The sequence below is a fragment of the Hemiscyllium ocellatum genome, chromosome 1, assembly GCF_020745735.1.
Source record: "Hemiscyllium ocellatum isolate sHemOce1 chromosome 1, sHemOce1.pat.X.cur, whole genome shotgun sequence".
In the NCBI taxonomy this organism is placed as follows: Eukaryota; Metazoa; Chordata; class Chondrichthyes; order Orectolobiformes; family Hemiscylliidae; genus Hemiscyllium; species Hemiscyllium ocellatum.
The window spans coordinates 74,354,820-74,377,217 of NC_083401.1; the positions used below are offsets into that span (position 1 = coordinate 74,354,820).

The window sequence follows — 22,398 nt, forward strand, 5'->3', positions numbered from 1 at the left end:
GTATAGAAGTTGGGAAGTTATGTTGCAGTTGTACAGGACTTTGGTGAGGCTGCACTTGGAGTATTGTGTTCAGTTTTGGTCACCTTACTATAGGAAGGATATTATTAAACTGGAAAGAATGCAGAAAAAAATTACAAGGATGTTGCCAGGACTCAACAGTCAGAGTTCTTGGGAGAGGTTGAATACCAGGTTGTTTTTCTTCAGAGGGGATCTTATAGAATTGTATAAGATCATGAGAGGCATGGATAGAGTGAATGCACTCAATCTTTTTCACAGTGCTGGGGAATTGAAAACTAGAGGGCATCGGTTTAAGGTAAGTGGGGAAAGAATAAAAGGAAACCTGTGGGGCAATGCTTTTACACAGAGGCAGGTATATGAACAACATTTAAGAGGCATTTGGATAAATATACGGATAGGAAAGGATTCGAAGGATATGGGCCAAGTGCAGGGAAATGGTGTTAGTGTGGATGGGCATTTTGGTTCGCATGGGCTTGTCTCTAGGACTATGACTCCATTAGAGTAGGACTGGCTGCTAAACATTCCAGACATGATAGAGATGGATGTAAAAGAGGTAGGGGAGTTGTGTTACTGATTAAGGACAATGTCAGAGCTGCACTAAGAGAGGACATGGTGGAGCACTCATCCAGCAAGGCCGTATGGGTAAGAGGGGCACAATCACTATGATGAAGTTATATTATCAACTTCCCAATAGCCAACATAAGATTAACAGATACGTCAGCAGATCCTGGAAAGGTGTAAAAACAACAGGGGTATTCTAGCGGGTGATTTTTAATTTCCCCAGTATTGACTGCGGCTTCGTTAGTGCCAGGCACAGAATCTGTTAGGTACGACCAGAAGAAATTCTTGAAACAACAGGTAGATAGAATCCCTACAGTGCAGAATGAGGTCATCTGAGACGTTGAGTCCACATTTCTGAACAGGATCCCACCCAGACCCAGACCCAAACCCCTATCCTATCCTTCTAATAGTCCATTTCCCAAAGCTACCCCACCCAGCCTGCACATCCCTGGGCAATAAGGACAATTTAGCATGGCCAATTCTCCTAATATGCGCATCCTTGGACTGTATGAGGAAACTGAACACCTGGCAGAAACCCATGTAGTCACAGGGAGAATGTGCAAACTCCAAACAGTCATCCGAGGAATGGAATCAAACCTGGGTCCTTGGTGCTATGGGGCAGCACTGCTAAACACTGAGCCACCATGCTCCCCCAGACTGAGCCATTGTGCTGCCCCAATGAGACAGTGCAACTAGGAAAGAGGCCACACTAGACCTGACACTGGGGAATGAGCCTGGCCAGGTTATCAAAGTTTCAGTGAGGGAGCATATTGGGAGCAGTCATTATATTTTCGTACATTTTTAAGATATTTATGGAACCGGATAAGATTGGTCCTTGGGTGAAATTGCTAAATTTGGGGAAGATTCATTACAACAGTATAAGACAGGAAGTGGAAAAATTGAATTATGAGCATTTATTGAAGGTAAATTCACATTTTACACGTGGGAGTCTTTTAAAAGGCTGTTGATCAGAATTCAGTGCCAGAATGTTCCCATGAGGACAAAGATGAGGGTGACAAGGTTTGAGGAATCTTGGATGATGACATGTTGCAAGTTTAGTTAAAAATTTAAAGAGTATTTTGCATCAAGAACAGCATGGATTATTCTAAGTCTGGAGAGGGAGTTTTTTGATAGTCTGGTTGGTATTAAGGAGGTGTTCGTGTTGGGTGCCTTAAAAAACATTAAGGTAGACAGCACGCGAGGGCATGATGGGACCTATCTGAGAATACTGATGGAGGCAAGGGAGGAGATTGTTGAAGTGTTGACAGAGAACTTTGTATCCTCTGTAGCCACAGGCTAGGTCCCAGAAGACTGGAAAACAGCCAATGTTGTTCCTTTGTTCAAGAAGGGCAACAGGGATAATTCAGGAAAGTAAAGGTCAGTGAGCCTAACATCAAAGGTAGGGAAGTTATTGGAGAAGATTCTTAGGGACAGGATCTACTCACATTTGAGATAGAGATCTTACTAGAGATAGTCAGCATAGCTTTGTGTGAAGTCTCGTCTCACAAATTTGATTGAGTTTATTTGAGCAAATGATGAGGATCATTAATGAGGGTGGGGCAGTGGATGTTGTGGACTTTACTCAAGCATTTGCAAAGGTCTCCCATGGTAGGCTGGTCCAGAAGATCAAATCACATGAAATCTAGGTGACTTGGTAAGTCGGATATAAAATTGTCTTGGCTGTAGAAGACAGATTAATTGTGGGGAATTGTTTTTCAGAATGCAAGTCTGTGACCAGCAGTGTTCCACTTGGATCATTGCTGGGACCTCTGTTGTTTGTAACATATGAATGATTTGGATGAAAATGTCAGTCATCTGATTAGTAAGTTTGCAAATATCACGAAAATCGATGGAATTGCAAATAATGAGGAAGGATATCAAAGGATATATATCAGCCAGAAAATTGGAGAAATGGCAAATGGAGTTTAATCCAAACATGTATGAAGTGAAGCGTTTGGGAGGTCAAATGCAGGGGGAAAGTATACAGAAAATGGTTGGAGCTTTAGGAGCACTGATATACAGAGGGATCTTATAATCCATCTCTATAGCTCCCTCAAAGTGGCAACGCTAGTGGATAAGATAGTAAAAGAGACCTACGGGGCAACTTTTTCACAGTGAGGGTGATACATGTATGGAATGAGCTGCCAGAGGAAGTGGTGGAGGCTGGTACAATTGCAACATTTAAGAGGCATTTGGATGGGTATATGAATAGGAAGAGTTTGGAGGGATATGGGCTGGTTGCTGGCAGGTGGGACTTGTCTGGTTGGCATGGATGGGTTGGACTCAAGGGTCTGTTTCCATGCTCTTCATCTCTATGACTATGAATCTATGTCGAATCTGTCTAAGTCTTTGGTTCGGCCACATTTGGAATCCTGTGCACAGTTCCGATTGCCACACTATTGTAAGGATGTGAACGCTTTGGAGAGGGTGCAGAAGAGGTTTACTGGGATGTTGCCTGGATTGGAATGTATTAGCTGTAATGAGATGTTGGACAAAATTTGGATTGCTTTAACTACAGCATCAGAGGCTGAGGGATGGCCTCGTAGAAGTACATAAAATTATCAGAAGTATGGATAGTCGGAGTCTCTTCAGGGTGGAAATATCAAAAACTAGGGGATACAGGTTTATAAAGAAAGGAGGAAAATTTAAAGGAAATATATGAGGAACGTTTTTGTTTACACAGAGGGTAGTAAATGCCTGGAATGCACTGTCATAAGAGGTCATACAAGCAGGTACAGTAGCCACGTTTCAGAGGCATTTAGACAGACACAGAACCATGTGGAGGCAGATGGGATTAGCTGAGAATAGCATTTGGGTTGGCACAGACATGGTTGGGGGGGGTTCCATGTTCTAACAGTTGGTCACTCCTAAGGCTCAGGACAAGGATAGATGGGTTACAGTTGGGCGGAGGAAAGGGGACAGACAGACAGTGCAGAAACCCCCTGTGGACATTCCCCTCAGCAATAAGTATACCGTTTTGGATACTGCTGGGAGGGGATGACCTACCAGAGGAAAGCCATAGCAGTCAGTTCTCTGGCACTGAGCCTGATACTCTGGCAAAGAAGGGAAGGGGGCAGAATAGAAAAGTACTCGTGGTAGGGGACTTGATAGTCAGGGGAATCGACAGGAGATTTTATGGTCAGGATCAGGATTCCCTGAAGGTATGTTGCCTCCCTGGTACCAGTGTCCAGGACATCTCCAATCGGGTGTATAAGGTTCTAAAAGGGGAGGGCGAACAGCCAGAAATTGTATTACATATTGGCACTAATGATATAGCCAGGTAAAAGATCGAGGATATAAAAGGTGATTTCAGGGAGTTAGGATGGAAGCTGCAAAGCAGGACAAACAGTAGTGTTCTCTAGTTTACTACCGATGCTACGAGATAGTGAGGGGAGGAACAGGGAGCAGACGCAGCTTAACACGTGGCTGCGCAGCTGGTGTAGGAGGGAGGGCTTCAGATATGTAGATAATTGGGATGCCTTCCGGGGAAGGTAGGACCTGTACAAGAAGGACGGGTTGCATCTGAACTGGAAGGGGAACAACGTCCTGGGTAGAAGGTTTGCTCGAGTAGTTCGAGAAGGTTTAAACTAGTATGGCAGGGGGGTGGGAACCTGAGCTGTATACCAGAGGTGAGAGTTGATGCAGATGAGGCAATAGCAAGAGGTAGACCAGCTAGTGGGAAGGATTTTCCTGGGAAGGAACCAAAAGATCAGTTAAAGTGTGTTTGCTTTAACGCAAGGAGTATCAGGAATAAAAGTGATGAACTTAGAGCATGGATCAGTACCTGGTGCTATGATGTTGTGGCCATAACAGAGACATGGTTTCTCAGGGGCAGGAATGGTTGCTGGAATTTCCAGGGTTTAGAGCATTTAAAAAGAATAGGAGGGGGGGAAAAAGAGAGGGTGTAGTACTACTAATCAGAGAGGGTATCACAGCTTCAGGACCTTCCGTTGTCGAGGAAGATCTGTCTACCGAGGCAGTATGGGTGGAAATTAGGAACAGCAAGGGAGCAGTCACATCATTAGGGGTTTACTACACACACCCCAACAGCAGCAGGGAGATGGAAGAAAGCATAGGTTGGCAGATTTTGGAAAAGTGTGGACGTAGTAGGATTGTTGTAATGGGTGACTTTAATTTTCCCAATATTGATTGGAACCTCCTTCGAGCAGAAGATTTGAATGGAGCTGTTTTTGTAAGGTGTGTTCAGGAGGGTTTCCTAACTCAGTATGTTGACAGGCTGACGAGGGGAGAGGCCATTCTAGAGTTGGTGCTCGGAAACGAGCTGGGGCAGGTATCAGATCTTGTGGTGGGAGAGCATTTTGGTGATAGTGACCACAACTGCCTCACATTCTACATAGCTATGGAGAAGGAGAGGATTAGGCAAAATGGGAGGATATTTAACTGGGGAAGAGGAAACTATGATGCGATTAGACATGAGTTAGGAAGCATGAATTGGTAGCAAGTGTTCCATGGTAAAGGCACTATAGACATGTGGAGATTGTTTAAGGAACAGTTGTTGCTAGTGATGAATAAATATGTCCCTCTGAGACGGGTAAGAAGTGGTAAGATAAAGGAACCTTGGATGACAAGAGCGGTGGAGCCTCTCGTCAAAAGGAAAAAGGTAGCTTACATAAGGTGGAGGAAGCTGGGGTCAAGCTCAGCTATAGAGGGTTACAGGCAGGCGAGGAAGGAGCTCAAAAATGGTCTGAGGAGAGCCAGGAGGGGGCACGAAAAAGGCTTTGCAGAACGGATTAGGGAGAACACAAAGACATTTTACACTTAGGTGAGGAATAAGAGAATGGTCAAAGAAAGAGTAGGGCCAATCAGGGATAGCATAGGGAATTTGTGTGTGGAGTCTGAGAAGGTAGGGGAAGCCCTAAATGAGTTTTTTGCTTCTGTCTTTACGAAAGAAACAAACTTTGTAGTGAATGAAACATTTGAAGAGCAGGTGTGCATGCTGAAATGGATACAGATAGAGGAAGCTGATGTGCTGAAAATTTCGTCAAACAATAAAATTGTTCCAAGTTTAAAGGGTGTAAATCTTCCTTCTTTCTATTCAAAGAAAGTAAGTTCATTAACTGCCAAATCACAATAATGTATGCAATGTTAAATGGTGCAAAGGTAAGCCCAGGATGTTTTAGTGCAGAAACAGACACTTCAGCCCACCGACCCTGTGCTGACTAAATGCAGTATGCCAAGAATAGAGTCATAGAGGTACAGCATGGAAACAGATGCTTTGGTCCAACTCGTCCATGCCGATCAGATATCCTAACCTCCTCTAGGCCCATTTGCCAGCATTTGGCCGATATTCCTCCAAACCCTTTCCATTCATATACCCTCCAGATGCCTTTTAAATGTTGTAATTGTACCAACTTCCACCACTTCCTCTAGCAGCTCATTCCATATACGCACCACCCTCTGTGTGAAAACGTTGTCCCCCTGAGGTCACTTTTAAATCTTTCCCCTCTTACCCAAACCTATGCCCTCTAGTTCTGGACTCCCCCAGACTTTGTCTATTCATCCATCTATGCCCCGCATGATTTTATAAACTTCTGTAAGGTTACTCCTCAGCCTTTGACAATGCAGTGAAAAAAGTCCCAGCCTATTCAGTCTCTCCCTGTAGCTCAAATCCGCCAATTCTGGCAACATCCTTGTAAATCTTTTCTGAACCCTCTCAAGTTTCACAACATCCTTCCTATAGGGAGGAGATCAGAGTTGCACACAATATTCCAAAAGTGGCATTTTTGGAATGTATAACCAAAAAAAGTAAATATACAACTATATGAGAAAGATAAATGTTTCTATTAATAAAGATGCAAACAAGAAGTTATTCGGATGCAATAATGCAACAGATGTTTTCCTGAAGCTCTGCCTTCATTTGCTCAAAATGGTCCTTACCTCCTCCGTAACAGTTTTATGTCTTACATGTAGAGTTTGGAAGGAGATAGCTTCCACTAGGCAGAAAGTAAATGTTGGTTACACCAATTTAATCGAAGTTTACCTCTCCCATATTAATTAAGAATATCTGCTGCCATAGCTACCAGTTGTCACAGTTCCAACCTCAGGCCTATCACCCTCACCTTGACCTCCTTCCACCGATTGCATTTCCAACGCCCCTCCCCCAAGTCCCTCCTCCCTACCTTTTATCTTAGCCTGCTGGACACACCTTCCTCATTCCTGAAGAAGGTATAAGAAGGTCTTCACTGGCACTGAGTGCATGTCGCAGTAAGTAAGCAACTTGGTGATTTCCACTTGCATTGTAATTTGAGCTCTTTAAAAAAAATTCATTGAATTTTGAAAACAAGCACGAATTATCATCTATAATTTGTTGACAGTTAGAAAATGTGAGCATTCAAATTATTAACATCAATTAGATAGACTGTGAGAGAAACACAAAGACAGGATTTCCTCATCCTGATTTTAGTTTTATTATTTTAAAAAGCTGAAATTTGAAAGTACATAGAATCACAAATTAGAATACCTCCAAAACATTCAAACCTTTGTTGTGAGAATATATAAGCACCTTGACTACTGAGACCTGAGAGACAGCTCAAGAAACAAAGTAAAAAAGAGAGAGAGACATGAGTGCAAGTCAAAGAAACAATCACAAAGTAACAGATGTTTGTACAGATTTCTCAAAGTTGTAAATAATTCCTGTCCTGTGTCCACCAGGGATTCCTGATCCTTTTCCATGCCATCCGTTTTGGCTTTCTCAACTTAAAGCACAAAAAAAAATCTACCTGCAGCTGCACCTTACAGACTGCCATAACTCTTCCAGATCTCAGACTTCCTATTCACAGTTCAAGCAAATAGGAGTTCTCTCTTTATAACAGTCCTAGACCAAATGATTCACCAACAAACTCACTGGCAAACTGTGTGTATCTAACTCCAGTTCGGCTCAGATTTACACTTTAATGCCACCAGAGCTTAAGACCATCCCTAGGTGATCCTAAAACCCTGAACTACCCCAAAAAGTTAAACCCCATTCTTCCCATTTAGTACTTCTACAGTTCTTTGTGTAAAGGCAGATGCTACCCTTGGAACTATAATATCCACTACATGTCGGCCCAGGAGGCAGGTCCAACTATAACAGGGATCAAACCAATTAGTACCAAACTTATCCACTCCAAAGGAGACTGATCAATTTATACTTCATTTTTTTAAAAATCCATGTTCATAAGTTTGTCAAACTTTTCAACAGAATTTATGTATAACTTTTTTTTAAATTTGACTTTTAGATGCCAGTTGAAATATCAAAACCAATGAAGAAAGAAGTTCCCATCGGAGTGATTGTGGGGAGTGCGATAGGAGGACTAGTTGTACTTCTGGCATTGACTGCTGTCTTGTGGAAAGTAAATATTTTTTAAGTTTTCTAACCTTCACATAATTCAAATAACTTCAGATAGTTATTTTTGGTTCATCATAAAAGGTACTGTAATTCCTGTAGCTATGCAATTCTCAGTCATGCTCACAGAATCATACTTTACAGAGAACATCCCACACACCACCGTAACCATCTCTGCATATGTCCTCTCCCACCAACAGTGGACAAACTCACTAAAAGTATGCAGTGTGGAAAGGCTGGCCCTGGTAATCTTTAATCTTTATTCTGGACCCTATGAAAGGTCATGGGCAAAAAAACATCCTCAGTTGCCACTTAGATTCAACCTCAGTTAATGAATCAGTACTCCTCCATGTTGAACAGCACTTGAAGGAAGTACTGAGGGTGGCAAGGGCACAGAATGTCCACTGAGTGTGGGACTTCAATTTCCATCAACAAGATTAGCTTGGCAGCAGAGCTACTGACTGAACCAGCTGAATCCTAAAGGGTATAGCTGCTAGACTAAGTCTCTGGCGAATTGTGAGGGATCCAACATGAGGAAAGTATCTACTAGACCAAGTCCACACCACTCCACCTGGTGAGATGCAACTGTCAACAAAGATAGGAATATCCACCACACAGTCTTTATAGAGACAATGTCTCATCTTCACATTGAGGATACCCTCCATCATTTTGTGTGCCACTAGCACCATACTAAATGGGACAGATTTGGAGTAGACCTTGTAATTCAAACCTGGGCATCCCCAAAGCTCTTTGGGTCATCAGCGGAAACACAATTTGCATTCTCATATCCCCCTCTCTACTATTACCACCAAGCTAGCATGCCAGGAACAGTTCCAGACACATCTAAAAATGAGGCGTTAACAACTACACTATATGACTACGTGTATGTCAAACAACAGAATCAGCTTGCAACAGACAGGGCTAAGCCATCTCACAACCAACAGATCAGATCTGTGCTCTGCAGTCCCACCACATCCAGCTGTGAAAGGTAGTGGACAATTAAACAACTTAGCGAACGAGGAGTGTGCACAAATATCCCCATCCTCAATAATGGAGAAGCCCACCACATCAGTACAAACATCAACGTTAAAGATTTCAACTACCACCACCAGTGAGTTGAGTGGATGATCCACCTTGACCTCTTCCAGAAGACTTTAGCATCACAGATACCCCCTCTTTAAAGAATCCTATTTACTTCATGTGCTGCCAACAAATGGCTGAAGGCACTGGATTCTGCAAAAGGTATGGGCCCTGACAGCATTCTGTAAATATTACGGAAGACTAGTATTCCTGAACTAATCACACACTACCAAGCAGTTCTAGTGCATCCACAACACTGGCATTATCCTGATAAGGTGAAACATTGCACCGGTATGCCATATTTACAAAGAGCAGGATAAATCAGTTTACTCAGTCCCCATTAGTCTACTCTGGAGCATCAGAAAAGGTTCATTCATCAACTGTGCTATCTGTGCTTAGGAATAAATGCTCACTGACATTGGGTTTGAGTTCCACCAGGGCCACTCAGCTCCTGACCTCACTACACGTTTGACACAAATATGGAAAACTAGGTGAGTTCCAGAGATGAGGGGAGAGTGACAGCCCTCGACATCAAAGTAGCATTTAACTGAGTGTGGCTTCAAAGATCCCTAGCAAAACTAGAGTCAATGGGAATCAGGGAAAACTTACTTCTGGTTGGAGGCATATCCATCAAAAATGACTGTGGTTGTTGGAGATCAGTCATCTTGGCCCCAGCACATCCTTATAGGAGTTGTCAGGGTAGTGTCCTAGACCCAACATCTTTAGCTACTTCACAAGCAACTATCTCTCCATTATATGGTCAGACAAGGGGATATTAGCTCATATTTACACTTTCCAGCACCATTCATGATACCTCACATATTGAAGCAGTCAATTTCCATATAGCACAAGACTTGGATAGCAGCCAGGCTTGGACTAACAAGTGGCAAGTAACATTAATGCCACCCAAGCCCAGGTAATGACATTCTCCAAGAAGAGGGGAATAGCCAATACCACATGACACTACCCTTGCTGAATACTCCACTAGATCCTGGAGGTTACAACTGAGCAGAAACGAAACTGATCCATTATAAAGTTCTGTAGCTATAAAAACAGGTCAGAAGCTTGTACCTGTGCAGTGAGAGACTCCCCTCTTGTACCCCCAAAGCCTGTCCACTATTTACAGGATACTAGGCAGGAGCATTATGGAATACTCTACACTTACCTGGACAGAGGAGTGGGATGAGGAAGTGTGGGTGGGGGTTTGAAGAGAAGGCGTGATGCAGCTAATACTCCAGAAACTTGATATCATTAATACAGCAGCCTGCTTAATTGACACTCCATCCACCATCTTCAACATTCACTCTCCTCACCTCAGAAGCAATGTGGCAGCATTGTGTATAAGATGTACTGCGACAACTCTCCAACAGCACCTTCTAAACTTGTGACTTCTACCAGCTATAAAGACAAGGACAGCATATGCATTGGAAGACCCAGCCCGATCAACAAGTTCTCATCCAAAAGACACACCATCCTGACTTGGAAATATACTGACATTCCCTCCTTTTGACATGGTGGATCAATCTATATGATTCTCAATGCTTCAAGAAGACAGCTCACCTCCACCTTCTCAAGGGCAACTGTGGATGGTTAATAAATGCTGGCCAGCCAGCGATGCCCATATCCCATGAATGAATAAAAAAATTCTTCCCCGTCATTGGATCAAAATCCTGATGCACCCTTCTTCACAGCACTGTACCTACATTTCAATCCAAGAAGGCAGCTCACCACCACTGCCTTCAGAGCAACTACAGGATGGTAAATAAGTGTTGTGCCAGTCAGTGACAACCACAGTCCATGCATTAATACAACTTTTAAAATATTACAAAATGTTACAGTTCAGAAGGTGTCATTTGGCACAATGTTTGTGGTAGCTCTCTAAAAACAAACATTTTTCTCATTCGTGTGGCAAATCTCCATACACATTTAGGAAGGTGGAGCTTCTTTCTTGCTTTTCTTGAAGCAGATTTATCCCAGTATTAGAAGTGGAATTAGGTTTAGTGTTTCGTGTACTCAAGTTACAAAAGAACAGGAGTACAGTAAAAAGTGTACAATGTTGCCAACACCATCTGAGGTACAAAGCACAACCTGTTCTCCTGTAACGAGATGGTTTTGTTCTTGTTATAGAAAAATCACACTTAAAGTGTTGGCAATTAAATCATGTTCCAGCCAACACATGCTTTAAAAGCTTGCGCTGTAGAAACAGCATCCCCACTTCGTCAATCGCGTTACAGCAAATTCGCGTTAATAAAACGCACATTATAGCTGAATGACTTGTATCCAACTTTAAATCTTAGGTACAAGAAAATAGAGAAAATAAAGAAAAAAAGTTACACTATGTATATCTGTACTGTAATGTAAGTTGGATCACCTACAGTATTACCCATAAAGGGAATTACATCCTAAATAGCAGTTGAGTGGATCCTATTGACGGATTTCTTGAGGAAATGTGATTTTTAATTTGATCAATGTGTGACCTTTCCTTTTCCTCTAAAAAAAAAACAGCTTGGATTCTTTAAAAGAAAATACACCAAACTGCAAAAGGATGAAGAGGACAATGAAAACAATGGTGACCAAGATGCTGAAGAAGAAGAATGAATGATATTTGAATCCACTGTGAATTTTTACTTGTTCTGTTTAGCACTATGTTTTTGCAGTGAACAGCTAAAGTATCTGCTCACAAAATTATATGAACTATCAATTCACGATCGAAAGAGTTTGACAATATTAGAAAAATATTCATGTTCCATGCATTCGTTGTTTACGTTTTATGGGAGTGAAATTTCTACTTTGAAAGGAAAATAAAATGCGCTTGTTTTTCTTTGTAATTGACACACTAAACAAACCATAGAGGTACATGGCTTTAAAATGTGGCATTTCTAAGATGGCAAGTTAATTTGTGCATTGTCAATTATGAAGGAAAATGGACAATTTTCCTGGGAATTTCACCATTAATCCTTCAGATTTTAAAATATAATGTCACTGTTCCAGTTTTACAAAATACGCTTGATGTTTTAAGTGGGTGATACCACGGTGAGTAATCGACAGTCACTGAATTTTGTTATACAATATCCATACTGTAAAAGAGAAAAATAACAACATTTACACCTCAAGATATTTTAATTTCTAACTAGGATCAGCAGCAACAAATAAAGGGTAACTGTGCTGTGTGGTACTTTACTGACTATCACTGAGATACTGAGTACAAATCTCTGCATCGCAAAAAGATTGCACTTTGAGAGTGAATCTCAGATATATGATACATGCATGCAACACTTGTCCAAGTTTCTAAAGTGGTGGCCCAAGATTCCTGCCAACAGCACATTAGAAGTTATCCCCACTGTCTTCACATGTACAATGACCAAGTATAAATACTGGATCTGATCAAAAACAGTACCATAACATGGGCCCAGTAGTTACACACAATATGATACCAAATTACAAATATGGAAAGCTAATTCCAGATTTAAACTTGCATTGCAATTCAAAGCATTTAATGTTGTCAGACTGCAGTGACATACTATTAAACTTTACACTTTACACCCACTTCTCTGCACTGTATCGTATGTTTTGATATTTCAAATTTGATCAGAGCAGGAATTCATCTGAAAGTTATGACATACTCTAAGCTCAAAGTGGGTTTCTAACAACAATAATAAAAACCCACTGTGTGATGGACTTAATTTATAAAAGCTATTGTCATGGAGGGGTTATGTTCAATGGTACTAATTATGTAAATAAAACTTTCCTAATTTCTTTTGCACAATATTTGTTAAGGATTGTTTTTGTACAATTTATCTTTGGGATTAGGTAGGAATCATAAGAAATTTTTTTGACAAGAAAAAAGATTTCTCAAGTCTGGTACTGTTTTAAATAATGTGATTAGCAGTTTATGTTTCATGTGGATTAACATTTCTGCCTCCAATATGAGATTGTATTTTTTATTGCTTTTGAACAGTGTAAAAACTGCCAAAAACAAAACCTGCTGAAAATTAAGTATATTGATCATTCTGGTAGTTTGAATCCTTACATAAAAGTCAGCTATGGTGCACTGGTGGGGACTTTGCTATTTGCACTGGTACGTTTTTATACATAGAATTATTTGAGTTTTCTTGTATTAAGTTTTCAATTAATATTTATTGGGTTATTTTTGCCTCAACTTTACATTTGTGGCTTTCATCGTGAAATGAAAATCTAAATGATTTTCCCATTATGCATTAACTCCTTTTTATATAAATTGCTGTAGCTCCTGTGACTACCAGACTTTAATAAAAAAAACAATACTGCACCTATGTGTTGACTTTTACTCTGAATGCTATTATCATTGTAGAACAGTATTGTGAACTTAATTTTCTTGGGTGTTGATTCCACAGGGGTTTTTATACATCCATTACCCTTCTCTAGTTTTGTTCAGGGTATAATAAACAAAGAGGGAGAGAGAGAAATGAACTCCAAGATTTCAGATGCTGCAGAGCAAGTTCATTTATTTTGACAGTAAGAATAAAAAAAATTTTTTTTAAAAAGCCCTGATATCTCTAAATGTTAAGATTTAGTGAGAGTTGGCTGTACAAAGAATGTTAAAAATGTGCAAAAACAGCAAACAATTAACAACACTGGCTTCGATTACAAGGCGGCTGGAATATGAGAATAAGCTGCAATTGCACAGAAGGCTTTGGCGAGACTATCTCTGGATGGCATGTAATTCTGAACTCCACATCTAAGGTAAAACATCTCAAATCACATTCAAATAAGATGACGAAAAAATATATGATAAATTTAAAAAGGAAGACTCAGCTCTGAGCAAAGATTTGGAGAGAAAATTATTAAGGTATTACGCAAACATATTTAAACCAACACTTATTTAAGCCTACCCAATAACAAGCAGTCTTGTGGAAATAAGTCAATATCTCTGCAAAACATCCCAGGGCAGAATTTTCCCTCCCTGGATTGGCATGGCCAGGGCTGAGAAAGTTCAGAGTATGGCGAGAATGGAAAAATGAGAATCTTAACATAGAGAAAAATTTTCACAACTTTCCCCCTTAAGCATTCCAGGAGTGACTTCAGAATCTTACTGTCACATGCAACTACCTTATTTTCATGCTATTAGCTGAACTTGCCTTATTTCCATGTCACCTCCAATTCTCTCCTTTCCTGAGCAGCTCAGCAATGTACATTTCCAACTTGTAAACCAGAGTGTGGAACTGGTGACTGCTGTTGGCCAACTGATCGGCCCCACTGTCATCAGTCTTCTTCACTCTTGGTCCATGCATGTCGGCGTGGGTAAATTATCTGCCTGACCACATCAACGATCTGTGCTCACTGTCCAATTCAGACCCTTTTCAGTTGTTTAAGAGCTCACTATGGAGCTCAGGAAAAATAGAACTTGCATGCCTCTGTAAGATTACTTTGTGCACAGGGACATTTACACATCATATCCATTGAAACTGAATGCATCTTTTGGCTCCTAGCTTTATTTCTTAGCAAATAATCACTTTGTGCTTACTTGGCAACCAGCAATCACTTACTTTGTTTTCTTACGCAGGAGGAAAGGCAGGCAGCATGTTACAATTGGGAGCACTGAACAGTCAAGTGGGAGGCCTTTAAAGTGAGATATATATGTTCCTGTGAGAATGAAGGGCAAAGCTGACAGGAATAGAGAAACCTGATGACATGAGATATTGAGGCTTTGACGAGAATAAAGGAGGAGATATGGCTGAGGTACAGGCAGCTGGGATCAAGGGAATCCTTGTTGGTATACAGGGAATACAAGAATTTATTGAAGAAGGAAATCAGGAGGGTGAAAAGGGGGCATGAGATAGCCATGGCGATGAAGATTAGGGTGAACCCAGAGATACTTTCAGTATATTAAACAAAAATGAATAACTAGAGAGAGAGAATAGGCCCCTCAAGGACTAAAGTAGACATGCATGGGCAAGGTTTTTAATGAATATTTCACCTCTGTGTTTAACGTGGAGAAAGATAAGAAGACTTGGGAAAGTTAGTGGTGATATCTTGAAGATGGTCCATATTATAGTAGCGGTGTTGGATGTATTAGAGTGCATGAAGATGGACAAATCTCCTGGTCCTGACCAGATATATCCAAGAACACTGCTAGAGGCTAGAGAAGAAATTGTGGTGGCTCTGACTGATATATTTGGATCGCCGTTAGCCACAGGTGAGAGCCCAGAAGACTCGAGGGTAGTGAATGTTGTGCCCTTATTCAAAAGGGACTACAAAGAAAAACCTGGGAACTATTAACCAGTAAGCCTAACCTCTGAGCTAGGTAAGTTACTTGAGAAGGTTCTGAGAGATAAAATATATATGCATTTGGAAAGACAGGGTTTGATTAGGAGTAGTCAGCATGATTTTGTGCGTGGGAGATCATGACTCACAAAATTGTGCAGTTGTTTGACGAAGTGACCAGGAAGAGTGACAAGGGCAGGGTGGTAGACATAGTCAATATGGATTTCAGTAAGGCCTTTGGTAAGGTTCCACATGGTAGGCTGCTCTGTAAGGTTAGATCGCTTTGAATCCAGGGGGAACTAGCAAATTAGATACACAATTAGCTCGCTGGTAGGAAGCAGAAAGTAATAGTGGAAGGATCCTTGTCAGACTGGAGGCCTATGAATAGTGGAGTGCCTCAGGGGTCGATACTGGGCCCATTACTGTGTGTTATCTATATCAATGACTCGGATGAGAACGTACGAGGTATTATTAGCAAGTTTACTCATGACACTAAAATAGGTGGTATCGGAAGGTTATCAGAAATTGCAGCAGGACCTTGATCAGCTGAAGAAGTGGGCCGAGAAATGGCAAATGGAGTTTAATATTGGTAAGTGCGAGGTCTTGCATTTTGGAAAGTCAAATCAAGGTAGGGGTATCATGGTGAATGGTAGGGGTATCATGGTGAATGGTAGGGCCTTAAGGAGTGTAGTAGAACAGAGGGACCTCTGAGTTCAGGTTCATAGTTCTCTGAAAGTGCAGTCACAGGTAGACAGGACAGTGAAAAAGGCTTTTGGCACACCGGCCTTCACCACTCAGGGCACTGAGCACTGAACTTGGGAAGTTATGTTGCAGGTATATAGGACGTTGGTGAGGCCGCACTTAGAGTATTCTGTTCAGTTTTGGTCACCTTACTATAGGAAGGATATCATTAAACTTCAAAGAGTCAATGGTCTGAGTTAAAAGAAGAGCTTCAACAAGCTAGGACTTATTTCTTTAAAGCATAGGAGATTGAGGGGAGATATTACAGGCATGGATAGGATCAATCCACTGGGTCTTTTTCCCAGGGTTGGGGAATTGAGGACTAGAGGGCATCAGTACAAGGTTAGAGGGGAAAGAATAAAAGGGAACCTTTTACACAGGGTGATATGCATATGGAATGAGCTGCCAGCGGAAATGGTTGAGATGGGTGCATTAACAACAGTTAAAAAGGCATTTGGACAAATACATGGATAGGAAAGGTTTAGCAGGATATGGGCCGAGTGCAGAGAAATGGGGTTAAGATGGTTGGACATTTTGGTTGTCATGGACCAGTTTGGACAAAAAGGGCTGTCTCCATGCTGTAGGACTCTGACTCTAAAGTTACCAGGGTTTGAAAATTGCAGCAACAAGGAAGATTGGATAGGTTAAGGTGTTGTCCTCAGAACAGAGGAGATGGTGGTGAGTGGTGTTCACTTAATTGTGGTGTGCAAAATAGTAAGAGGCTTGGACAGAGTGAACAGGCAAGATCCCTTTCCCCAGTACAAAGGTCAATTACTAGGGGTCACAGATTTAAAGTGAGTGGTAAAGGATTAGAGGGGACAGGAGAAAAAAGTTTTTTCATTGAAGGTGGTGGGTATCTAGCTAGTTTGCTGGTTAAGATGTAAATCCTCAACCCCTTTAAAAGTATCCTGCATCTGAATTTGAAAGACTGTAACCTGCAAAGTTACAGACCACCTGCTAATAAATGGGTTAAGAATGGGTGGCTAATTTATTCAGCTGACAATGGACCAAGCATTTCTATGGTTCTAAATGTTTGAAAATTATTAATCCTCTGTTGGCAATTGCCTGGGAAGCTTAAATTTCTAAAAGATCACAAAATAATGGAGAAATGAGCAGGTCTGGCAACATCTGTTGAGATAGAAATAGAGTCACATTTCAAACCAGTTATGACACTTCTTCATTTGCAGAAATTTCTGATAGGCTAATTACCTACTACCTGAAATCCTTCCTGAGCTCAAGGTGGAGACTTGGACCAGAAACATGGGATTTAACTAGGTATGAACTGGTTGGACTGAAGGGTCTGTTTCCATGCTGTATGACTTACCCAGAATAGGTAAATACTTGCTCCAAACACCTTGGTAACACAGTCGAGAGCATAGTGCTGGAGAAGCACAGCAGATCAGGCAGCATCTAAGGAGCAGGAGAATCAATGTTTCAGGCAAAAGCCCTTCATCAGGAATGAAGCTTGTGGGCTGGGGGTGCTGAGAGATAAATGGGAGGAGGGTGTGGCTAATGGGGTGAAGGTAGCTGAGAATGCAACTGAGATTACCTACTGTATTCCCAGATACCTTCCCCTTCACCCCCACCCCCCCAAGAACACCCTCCTCCCATTTATCTCTCAGCACCCCCAGCCCACAAGCCTCATTCCTGATGAAGGGCTTTTGCCCGAAACATTGATTGTTACAAACAAACCCCACCACTAGGGATATATTTCCCTCCCCACCCCTATCAGGGTTCCAGAGAGACCATTCCCTCTGTGACTCCCTTGTCAGATCCACACCCCATCACCAGCTCTCACGCCACTCCCAGCACCTTCCCCTGCCACCACAGTAAGTGCAAAACCTATGACCACACCTTCCCCCCCTCACCTCTGTCCAAGACCCCAAAGGATCCTTTCACATTTACCTGTACCTTCACAAAGGTCATGTGCTGTAGAGGTTGCACCCGAAATGGTCTCCTCCATATCGAGAAGACAGGGCGCCTTTCTTGCGGATCATTTCAGAGAACATCTCTGGGACACCCGCACCCATCAACCCCACTGTCCCGTGGCTGAACACTTCAACTCTCCCTCCCACTCCAACAAGGACATGCAGGTCCTGGGCATCCTCCATCACCAAACCTTAACCACCTGACACCTGGAGGAAGAACGCCTCATCTTCCACCATGGGACCCTGCAACCACACACATCAATGTGGATTTCTCCAGTTTCCTCATTTCCTCTTCACACCACCTTCTCCAGTCCCAAGCCTCCAAACTTGGCACCACCCTCTTGACCTGTCCATCTTTCCCATCTAACCACTCACCCTCCTCTCTGACCTATCACTTTCTCCCCCCACCTTCACCTACCTATTGCATTCCCAGCTACCTTCCTCCCAGCCCACCTCCCTCCCATTTATCTCTCAGCCCCCCCACCCCAGAAAGCTCATTCCTGATGAAGGGCTTTTGCACAAAATGTTGATTCGCCTGCTTCTGGGATGGTACCTGAACAGCTGTGCTTTTCCAGCACGACAATCTTGCCTCTGATCTCATGCATCAATTTCTCCTAGCTTGGTAACACAATTGAGTGCTTGGGAACCGCATATGATCTATACAACCACTAGGGGTCACAATTCACCTATTCTGCAATAGAGTCTAAATATTGGGAAGGAGGTGTTTCACATTTACAGTGAACTGTGTTTAATTCCTTCTAGTTCAAAACAGTTATGAAAGATCGTTGAAAATAACAATTTGTGGCCAAATGGCTGTGGGTGAGTCTGGTTAATTTCTGTGAGGCTCTTGCCATTTTGAAGCCATTTGGGGCTGTTCTACCAATTAGGTAAGTCTGTGCTGAAATTCGCCCTTACAACAATGTTCTTATTCTCTCCCACAGCAATGACATATTCAACAAGAAGTAGGGGCCCACTGACATGTAAATGCCTTTATTGCAGCAAACCAGCCCCAATGAAGATGCACTGGAATTCTACTAAGTCTAGAGTGTTCTTATCAAAAAGACATCCAACAAGTGGCCTGGTTTTTTTGTTTAAATATAGAAATCATAAAATTTGCTTCAATGATTCTGAATTCAACTTTAGAACAATTTTCCTTCCCACATCTAATATTTTAGCTCTCAATGTACTTTTCAAATTGCTGCTATACAAAAAAAAGCAAACCAGTTAATATACAATATTGTTATGAAAACTCCAGTTGCACATGTTGTAAATCACAGAATAATTCATAATTACATCATAAATGTTCAATGTGGCAAAAATATATTTTTCATACATAGGTTGCGGTCATGTACACTAAAATTAAATTTTCATTACTATGTGGTGCAGAGCACTGCAAATCAATCATATGCTAAAAACATCTGACAAATAGTTTTCATGCTGGGTAAATTACATTTTTAAACAATTTTTCTGTAATTTTTAATGGAGGAAAAAAGTATTATACTTTTATTTTTAGAATGAAATAGATTTACAAAGTGAGTGAAGTGAGCAGACAACAGCTTTTGCATGTTAAAATTAATAGAAAAGATTCCTTTTATGTGATCATAATTACCTTCAGAATTTTTTGACCAACATTATTGCATATGCTTGTTTAAAAATGTGCTTGAGCAGAAAGAAATTAAGTTATATTAATAAGACATTTACTCAGCAGATTTCAACAGATTGTAAAATCCATAACATGGAAAGATCTTACATTTTTTAATATAAAAGTATAGCATTATGTAGAGTATGCTTGTCATATGTCATGTTTGTACATACAACTATAGTGCAAAGGCAAATCACCAATTTCAATTAATTCATTAATCACTTAACTTTGACTCAAAGTTTCAGCATCAGATCCTTGATAAGTCTTCCTTCAGGAACTAATTATTTCTGTCCATTTTGTGCCCACAGACATTCTCTATTTTCCTTCCATGTATACTCTTCTGTGTCATAAATCTCCTAAAATTGTAAGTAAATATATTTTTTTTTTAAAAACTCAAATTATCCCATGCTTAACATATGCATTTCTAAATGGTTGTTTTATTATTGTGTTTCTGTGATGAAGGAATTAAAACCATGCATGAGTATGACAGTGTTGTTTCTCCATTCTGTTGATTCACATTCTCACTGATACCACTGCTATCACTGAATAAAGAAATGGTAATATCATAGATAGGCTCCACCTCACAGACTGGTCTCACTTTATCAGCTAGCTTTCTGAAGATGTAAAGGCAGAAGCTAGTAACCTCATGTACCTTAAAGCACATCATGCCATTCAGTCTAACTTGTTAAGCATGGTAATACAGGTCAGAGGAGCAGTGACGGACATAAAATAGCAACGGATGGTGGAGCTCTCCCTCCTGACTGCTGCACAATTGCACTATTCCAATAATTACATGCTGATGACTTCACGAATGCCAGAAAATAGCCAGAGGTGTAAAGAGAAAGAAATTAAGTTACATTAATAAGGCATTTACTCAGCATGTTTCAACAGATTGTAAAATTCGTAACACGGAAAGATCATACATTTTTTAATATACACAGATTCAGCTGGATGGTCTTGGAAAATTGCAGAACCAACACAAAGCCAGCGGCCTCTCGTTGACAAGAAGCTCCCAGCCACCTGTGCCACTCCCAGAAACTTGAGGCACAACAGTTACAGTGAGATGAAGCTCAAGATTATGTAATGTAACAATAAACGTATTAGAAAAGTGAAGCACAGAGAGGATGCACTGGAAACAGAGGCAAAGCAGTTTTGATTTAAAATTTGGCCAGACTTGACTTGTAGAAGTACAAATCTGTTTAGACTTGCATATCTGGCACTGGAGCATGTCCAGCGGAGATTCACATGGATGATCCCTGGAATGGTAGGTCTAACATATGAGGAACGGCTGAGGATCCTGGGATTGTATTCATTGGAATTTAGAAGATTAAGGGGAGATCTAATAGAAACTTACAAGATAATACATGGCTTGGAAAGGGTGGACGCTCAGAAATTGTTTCCGTTAGGCAAGGAGACTAGGACCCGTGGACACAGCCTGAGAATTAGAGGGGGTAAATTCAGAACAGAAATGTGGAGACATTTCTTCAGCCAGAGAGTGGTGGGCCTGTGGAATTCATTGCCGCAGAGTGCAGTGGAGGCCGGGACGCTAAATGTCTTCAAGGCAGAGATTGATAAATTCTTGATGTCACAAGGAATTAAGGGCTACGGGAGAATGCAGGTAAGTGGAGTTGAAATGTTCATCAGCCATGATTGAATGGTGGAGTGGACTCGATGGGCCAAATGGCCTTACTTCCACTCCTATGTCTTATGGTCTTATCTCTGGGAAGTAACTATGTAGTTGAGAGGACTGAGATGGGTAGCAAACTAAGAAATTTGCTGTTCAATGAAAGGAGATGGAAATTTACTTTAGGAAAATGGAGGGAGAGCTTTCATGCAGAGGGTGAAAATAATAAATAATTGGGTGTCATCTAAAGGAAAAGACTACAAAGTGTTACTGCAGCAGAATCCTCAATTTTTAATGATGTTTTGTAGTGTTTTATCTACATCTTGACATCCTAGCCCAATCCCAACCTTCAAGTCAGTTGGTGATTAAAATTTGAGAAACAACTGTGCACTGGATCAAGCCGTCCTTATTTCTGTTGTTTGGACAATCAGATCTTGATAAGAGGTTAAATAAAAAGAGAATTTGGAAAATATTTTTCTGAAGTAGTATCAGGTGAGTGAAATGCATCTTTCAGTGTGCTGTATCAAGGGCTAGCCAATTTGCTGAAGTCAACATTGCACCACTGCCACAGGCAAAGTCTCATCCATAGATGTCAAAGTACATACCTTCTTCCATATTGGTACTGTTGCTTTCAAAGTTGCAATGCAATATTTCACTGCTTCAAGAGACTCACTTCTGTGTGGAGATGAGATGGCGATGATCACACTTGCTTCAGTTATATCAACTACTCTGCAAAATTACAAAGTTAAAAATGGAATCAGAAACAATCTAAATGAAAAATATTTTGATTAACAAAGAAATTTAAACCCAAAAATAGATGTTCAAAATCACATCAGTCAACAAGTCACTTGTGTAATCTTCAAATGTTATTTACATGAAAACACCGATTTCTTTCATCATGCTTCACTTTTCAGTGTAGTGTTGTGCTGTTTAGAACCAGAACATCTTGTCATTTTCACTGTCTCAATTAATTCCATACATTAGGCTAGCAAAACCATACCTGCTGGAAGGGCTGGTATCTGAGGTTCTTGGGAGTGAAGAAGAGTGGGACAAAGTCATTTAATTCTGCAAAAGGTGAAACATCAGTTTTCTGCATGGGGTAGGTGAAAACTGAAATTTTGGAGTTAGGTTGTTGGGGATTAAAGGCAAATCAAGTTGCCCAACTGCAAGCAAAAGGAACTATTTTTAATTTATTAGTATGTCCTACATATTCAAG

The 22,398-nt window shown here is 41.0% G+C and overlaps 2 protein-coding genes across 2 annotated transcripts in view; one reads left to right on the top strand and one right to left on the bottom strand.

Annotated features, from left to right (window-relative positions):
* itga2.2 (integrin, alpha 2 (CD49B, alpha 2 subunit of VLA-2 receptor), tandem duplicate 2) overlaps window positions 1–13,285 on the top strand; it is a 190,496-nt gene extending 177,211 nt beyond the window's left edge. Inside the window, exons 29-30 of the mRNA XM_060822696.1 lie at window positions 7,818–7,931; window positions 11,510–13,285. Of these exons, the coding sequence (XP_060678679.1) occupies window positions 7,818–7,931; window positions 11,510–11,602 (207 nt within the window). The 3' untranslated portion in view covers window positions 11,603–13,285. The remainder of the gene's footprint in view (window positions 1–7,817; window positions 7,932–11,509) is intronic.
* Window positions 13,286–19,120: 5,835 nt separating this feature from the next.
* The window catches only part of LOC132818851 (molybdopterin synthase catalytic subunit), a 60,512-nt gene continuing 57,234 nt past the window's right edge, over window positions 19,121–22,398 (bottom strand). Inside the window, exons 3-4 of the mRNA XM_060829992.1 lie at window positions 21,788–21,911; window positions 19,121–19,914 (exon numbers count right to left, since the gene is read on the bottom strand). Coding sequence (XP_060685975.1) covers window positions 19,840–19,914; window positions 21,788–21,911 — 199 coding nt within the window. The 3' untranslated portion in view covers window positions 19,121–19,839. The remainder of the gene's footprint in view (window positions 19,915–21,787; window positions 21,912–22,398) is intronic.